The sequence below is a fragment of the Podarcis raffonei genome, chromosome Z (genome assembly GCF_027172205.1).
Source record: "Podarcis raffonei isolate rPodRaf1 chromosome Z, rPodRaf1.pri, whole genome shotgun sequence".
Classification (NCBI taxonomy): Eukaryota; Metazoa; Chordata; class Lepidosauria; order Squamata; family Lacertidae; genus Podarcis; species Podarcis raffonei.
In genome coordinates this window covers 34,185,618-34,192,940 of record NC_070621.1, presented here as the reverse complement: position 1 = coordinate 34,192,940, position 7,323 = coordinate 34,185,618, and the positions used below count along the sequence as shown (strand labels likewise).

The window sequence follows — 7,323 nt, the reverse complement described above, 5'->3', positions numbered from 1 at the left end:
GCACTTCTTGCTGGACTGATTTTTTTTAAAAAAAAAAACCCTACAAACACAAATCTACTTCAGTTGACAAGCAAACCCACACAGGCAGATTTAACCAAACACTTATTTTCCATTTTTATTCAATAATTGCCTTTAATACTAAAATGCATTAGATTCTTGAAGCAGAGAAATAAAAATCACATCAAAGTGGGGAAAACAGTTTGCATCAGGTTTTTTTAAGAAAGAAAAAAACAATGTGGCAGGTACACCATTCTTTTCAAACAGAGTTGTAATAATTTAATAAAGCTGCTTTATCATCTTCATAAAATAGACAGCATGGTGATTATTTCCCCCACCCTACCCCATTTCTCCCTGTTTACAATGATTCAATCACTGTGAAAATGTACATAACATACATATCAGCATATACAACAAGTTTTGTTCTTCATATTATCAGCAGCAGAGACACGTGAGAAAGCAGGAGAAAACTCAAGTCCCACCAAAATCTTTCCACTGCAAAGCGGGCAACACAAGTGTCTTTAGCATCGCGACGCGTCTCTTTTTCTCCTTTGCTGCTGCTGCAGGACTTCAAACATTTCTGCAACTTTAGACCTTGGCATTTGATTAGCGCCAGGTGGCATCCGTTGCTGAAAAACACAAGCTTCTGCCAGGTCAGCTCTTTGTCATAAAGATTACAAGATCCCAGCTTGAATCAGCTGAACGTCAGCTGATGCCAGTAACAAATCCATCTTCACCGATGCCACGGTGAAAATCTTGCCAGGTTCCTCCACTAAAGTGAATACAACTTCTATGCCGGGTCAACGATTCTCTAAAGCTGCAAAGGCAGCTGTATCAACACGATAATCAATTTCCCCCATTGATCGACAAATGAAGTTTCCATTTGTGATTAGTTTCTCTCTTTTTTTCTCTTTCCTGCCCTCCCTCTCCAAGAGTAATTTCAACATATTAATTGGATAACATGTTCTTTACAACTTGTTTCCTATTTGGGAAAAAAAAAGGAAAACATAGTTCACTTCTGCACAATGTGTGTGATCCACAAGCCATCTCCAGCTTCACAATAAAACAAGGGAAATGGCAACAGCCTCATCTTGACAATACAGTTAAATGCTCATGTTCATTCCAGCCATGAATCATATTTTACCAGCCCTTCCCACACTACTGCCTTTGTAAATTTCATTCAAACAACAACAAAATGGATGTTCCTGGGAGGAAAAAGTATAATTTGACTTCTGAGAGGAACTGCCTGACGGCTAGTCTAGCAAGTAGGCAGAGGGTGTTTCCCCCCTTCTAAAATGAACTACCCATAAATCCACTCATGTCATGGTATCTTTGGAGCTAGATACTCAGAGAACAAGCACTGATTAAATTACAACTGTGAATAAAAAGCATTGCTGCAAATCAAAATCCATATTATACCTGACCGGGGGCGGGGGGAATGCTACACTGATTCAACAGGTAAGCAAAGCAAGTTTGACAGTGGGGAACGTTTTGCAGGGTGCTAATATGATTTTCCATGAATTGAAAATAACAGTGAAATGGTGGCAGCGAAAAATATTTGCAATCCTATGTTTGATAAAGGCAATGAGGGATGGCTCAAGCGCAACAGTGATCCCCCTATCTGGAGCTTTGCATGCTCTACAACAAGCACGGGCAGCCCTTGCATCTGTATAGTGGCCCATTCATTTCAAAGGATAAATGGCCCACAAATCCTTCATTGAAATGAATGGCCCTTCATTGAATTGAATGAAGAAGTCCTTGCTGCTGGGGAGCTTTCATAGGAAGGCCTGCAGCTTAGTTGTAGAGCACATAATTCATATGCAAAGGGTTCCAGATTCAATCACAGTAATCTTCTGTCAGAAACCCCGGAAATTTCCTGTCTGAAACCCCAGTGTAGGCAGTATTGACAAAGTTGGGCCCACGGCCTGCCTTCTATGAGATGACACAACAGCGCACATGCACCCGCTGAGCCATTTGCTTTTGCATGTGCCAACACTTGCACACTACAGAATTTTCTTCCAGAGCAACCTATGGACAGAGGGCATTGATTTCTTGATGTGCTTTTTCTCCCTACACACAGAACAGCTGCTATACTTGGACAAGGATACAACACTAGTGAAGCATGAAAGTGGCTAATGTCAGTAAGCGCAATGTTTTCGCCTATGAATCTACAAATTACAAAATGCCACAAATCTCATACAATGAGTCCTGTGAAATCAGTGCTGGTTGGAGGTGGGAACTGTGAAAGGGGTGTGTGTGTCATGCTGGGATATTAAGCAGAATCTTGTGAGTCAGGCGACCCAGGAGCCAAACTCTTACCACTGTTGGCATTATAGCTCCAACTACCTCTTGCACTCCCATGGTCTTGACAGTTTGCTAAAGCAGGGCACTGGGCCATCCCTTCTATTCTTTCCCAGCTGCTGGCTGGAATCCTTCTCCTATGGATCAGGTCCTATCAAAGGATCATGTTTCCAAGAGTTAGGAATAAGTGAACAGCAATTAAGTGGGCGTGATTTCATTAAATTTTCTTTTTTTTAAAAAAAAAAAGGCAACTTTCAACTTATTGGGCAAAAAAAGCACACTGACAGTCTATAAATTAGATAACTGCATGAAAAAGCAGAACACCAAGCCCTATCCATTTTCTCTACCTTTTTCTAAAGAAAAGAAATTACTCCAGCTTATTTGATCTGCAGTCCGATAAAGATTGGAGGCTGTTTTTCTGTAGCTATTTTTTAATTTAAATAAATCAAAAGTGACTAATTTTTTTTTTATCAAGATAGGTTAGAGCCAGGAAGATTGTTTCTCTAGAAACCATTATTTTCTGTTGATTGGCAGAGCAAGTGTTGAAACAGCAATATATTTCCTTCCCAGTGATCTCCAAGCTCTGAGGAGTATGTTGTAGAGCAGCAAATTCTATCAAATGTAGGGCTAATAGCAAGAACAATAGCCCTAACCTGTGTTCCCAACCATCACTGAAAAATTATCCAGTGGGAAATAAAAATAGTAATAATACTACTACTACTAATAATAAAACATTCCATTCAATTCAACTAAATTTGTCCCTCCTTTTTTACCAAATGTTTCTTATGGGGATGGGACGGACGTCACTTCACAATTTCACACGTGCAAATTTTGTAGCCACGCAAAATAGTTTGCCGTGGGTGGGAATGATTATTCACCAATGTTCTTGCTTCAAATGAAAGGGATATATCCATAGTGCTGCGATTCCAAAACATACTCACTAAACTGAATACAATAACTTCTGAGTAGGCTTGTGTAATGACTGCTCTGCCAGTCTGTCTGTTCTTTGATGCACGTTTTCTATTGCCTAGTTTCACTACTTCCATGGTGCACAAAGAAAACCGAATTAACCCCAGCATTCAAAAGAGAATCCCGTGAGGATGTGCAAACACACATTCACACTAGCACTCAAATGTACCCACATTTTTGCACTCTGTTTGATAAACTTTGATAAACAGAGTAAGTCACACAGCTTATCTGCTTCTGGATGGCTGCCCCCCCTACACCCCCACCCCTGGCTCATGATGAATGGATGAATCAATTCTGAAAAGTTTGGAAAATCCAAGCCAATCTGCTAAACACACTGTAATGTGCTGTGAAGGGTACCCATCCAGACATGCTGGGCCTCTACCGGATCGACTACGCTAACTTCCTCCAACCTCCTTCTGATCAGTTTCTGCTAAGGGCAGATAATTATACCATGTCTTTGCCACAGGCATGATTAGATCAATCAGTTACTGCCAAAGCAGGCACAAAACTTCATTTTCTGAAGTTTCTCCATGTGTCCCTGGGGGACTCTTTGCTCAGTGCTTCCCTGATTCCAATCAGGAGGCACACCAAGAGGAGTTTTTACTAATGCTAATTAACATGGGTGGCATCCTCCCCCTCCCCCAATTTTACACACACTAAAAAGTTTCTTGGGGGCCTAAGAGTAAAAGTGCAAGCCCTATTTAGTTCCCAAGGAAGGAGGGAAGACGAGTACTCTACACTGTACGGTATTTCAGAATTTTAGGGGGTGGGGAAATGGAATAGCCATGAACAAGGACCACTGTTTCTGGAGCCACCACAAATGTCCCAAATGAAATTACAGTTTAGGATTGCAATAAAACAATTTGGACTTCATCCACCTGAAGTATGGAACACCCCCAGAAAGTGGGAGGTCTACCGAGCTGTGCCCATGTGATTGTGATTTTGAAACAGTGGACAATGTAGTTAAGCAAAATACTAACTTGAATATACATAATGGCAAGGCCATTATTCATGTAAGCATTCCATGCCGCTACATATAAATGGGCGTAAACATTTGCTGGCCTGTTCTCATGAGGTGTTAGGATGTCAACAGCACAGTTGCCTAGACCAGCCATATGGAAAATGGGATGATGCATGTGGTAAGTACATTTAAGCAAGTCAGGAATGTGCTTGAAATGTTTACACGAGTAATGATTTAACCTCTGGCCTACAACATACATAAATTAGGCCTTTAAAGCATCCTATTCTTCTGGTTCCTAGATAGGTAAAATAAAAATGGGAGATTTGCAGCAGGAAACCAGCATGTCGTTTTGGAGAAATAATGCCATATTCTTCCTTGAAAATGCAAGGAAAAGGAAAAGGGTGGGAGGGGGGAGAAATTGATCTCATAAAAATTTCAAGACAGTGCATCTAACAACTGCAAATGAGATGCTAGATAACCCCTAAAAGACCTGGGGAAGAAACATCGCACAGTGGTGGAGATAGTATGTGGTACAATCATCTGGCAAAATGACAAAGAGCTATGACAAGATTGGCTCTAAATTTTGCAATTTCTCCAGGTCTTAAGATTGTTTGTTTGTTTGAAGAAAAGGAACGGGAAAAAAGAAAACGAACTTGAAAGCATTTCCCATCACTAGACATACAGGAATTTGCAATATCAAATACGATAATAGTACAGAGGAGCATGTGGCAGCAAAAGGTTTCCAAAGGCAGGGGTGTCCACAGCAAAAGAGCAACATCTTAAAAAGTACAAATTAGGCTCTGGGTGTGGGATGAGACAGAAAATTCACCGGCCACAGTCCATAACTCCATGGGGTGCTAATGTACATTTGGAGATGTTGAGCATAGAGCCCCTTCCAGCATGGAACACATTGAAGTGGCCCCATCTTGCACATCAGAGCTCCCACAAGTGCACCAAAACTGCCGATCAGGGCAACCCAATCTCCAGTTTGCCATGGCAAACGAGCACCCCATTGCTGAAGTTTGGAGGCATGACAAGGGGAGTACTAAGGGGAAGAGCCATCTCAGTGGTTCAGCATCTCCAGGTAGGGTTAGGAAAGACTCCTGGTCTGAAACCCTGGAGAGCCACTGCCAATCAGAGTAGAAGACAATACTAAACTAGATGGACCAATGGTCTGATTCAGTAGGAGGCAGCTGATTATGTTCCTAGAGATTACTTGAAATTGAGGTGTGTGGTGTGGTTTTTCCTTTAGTGATTTTTGTTTTGTTGGGTCTTTTTTAGATTCAATTCTTCATACAGAATGCCATTTCATAATAAGAGTTTTTGAGCTACAAAAATATATAAATTCAAAATACTTCATAGATAATACTTCCAACCACTGAAATGTCACCACTTCTACCATAGCGGGGAGAAGCTGAAGAATGGTGCTACTTTTACTTAGACCAACACCCCTGCTGCCTGTTGAACCAAGTGGGATTGTCACATTAATGATAGCTTCATTTTTTTTTATAAACAATACATTTAGGGAAAGCTTTTAAATACAGCGAATTTGTGAACCATCAGTAAGCCATTAGAAACAATACACACATCCAGTACTGTTGTTTCCTTTCCTTTACAGTGCAACTTAGAGTACTATGTCCTTTAGCCTCTTCACACCAGGTGAGTCCTTCTCTCTACATTCTTGCAGAAGAGGGTTAATCTCATGCATGATATTTTCACTGTCTGCACCCCTCGGCTCCGCCTCAATGGGCCGAGAAGGGCCATTGTTTACAAACGGCTCCAGGTCGCGACTTCCTGGGCAGTGCATTACGTTGTAGGACACTGATGGTTTGCCAGACAAGGGGCTCTTCAGGTGGATAGGCGACATGATGGGGCTGACAGCTTCACAACCATTCCCTGCCTCCCGGACGGCACCGTTTACCTTCGGGCTACAGATGGGCGGATCCACTGTTCTTTTACCTTTCGAGTTGACTGGGCCCCGCTCCTCGGAGACAGGTTCACTCCCCTCTTTGCCAAATGTTGCAAAAGTTCTCTTTGTGCTACAGTCTTCGTAAAGCTCTGTATCCACAGTGGTAGCTTCTATGGAGAGGGACACGACATTCCTTCCATGCTCGGGGGATTTTGCTCGGCTGGGCACAGGGTTCCGGGGCATCCAGCATCGGTCAGAATGGCCAAGGATCCGGCACTCTTCCCGGCAATGAAATCCCTCACTCTGATCTGTAGAGAGAAAGACAAAGAAGGGCAGGTGATCTATCATGAGCTGCTACACCCAATCCGAAATGTTCACTTGCTGAGGCTTAGCTCCAAGACCTATTGATAAACGACACTACAAGGAAGAATGCAGAGAAGAAACTTGTTCTCAAAATTGCCAGCTTGGAAGATTTATTGCATTTCATCACATTTCAGAAGGCAGGTTCCTTCTTCTGGGGAACAATCTACAAATAATTAAAAATATAAAAGCCAACTATTGGTGCACAGGCACAATCATACACAATTCTATTAAAAACATTTGAACCATTTGGAATATATGTAGTATGTAAGAGAGAGAGAAATTATTATTATTATTATTATTATTATTATTATTATTATTACTACTACTACTACAGTACTTCCCAATACCCTTACCAGGTTGAGTTCACTACAAAATTATATACAGTTATAAAACAAACAAAACCACTATAAAACAAAAGAATTGTAAGTACAATTACAAACTGTTCCATATATAAAAACACTTAAAAACAGGGCCAGTACAGATGCAGACTGGGTTATAAAAAATTAAGACCATTATATCATCAGTAGTATGAGTGGTTGGGACAATGTACAGTACAGTACATCATATCGTATCATATCAAAAACACACTTACATCTAGTCACCAGACCCAGAAACTGCTTAGTTTCAGCAAGATTGTCTTGTGTGCCTTCAGACAATGCCCTGGGAACAGGCGTATCTACACCACAGCTCTCAAATGGCTCAAGAGTCATGCTCTCTGCACAGAGAATCCTGGGAACTTGATTTCTTATTAGTAGTAATTGGTTGAATATGACCGCTTGGCGCAGACAGCTAAGTATACCTGAATACTTTTGGTCAGATACAT

At 41.3% G+C, this 7,323-nt stretch overlaps 1 protein-coding gene across 2 annotated transcripts in view; it reads right to left on the bottom strand.

Moving 5' to 3' along the window:
- Positions 1–3,900: 3,900 nt before the first annotated feature.
- The window catches only part of PCDH19 (protocadherin 19), a 137,624-nt gene continuing 134,201 nt past the window's right edge, over positions 3,901–7,323 (bottom strand). For both annotated transcript variants that reach the window (XM_053375019.1, XM_053375020.1), the window contains one exon: positions 3,901–6,445. In XM_053375019.1, coding sequence (XP_053230994.1) covers positions 5,853–6,445 — 593 coding nt within the window. In that variant the 3' untranslated portion in view covers positions 3,901–5,852. The remainder of the gene's footprint in view (positions 6,446–7,323) is intronic.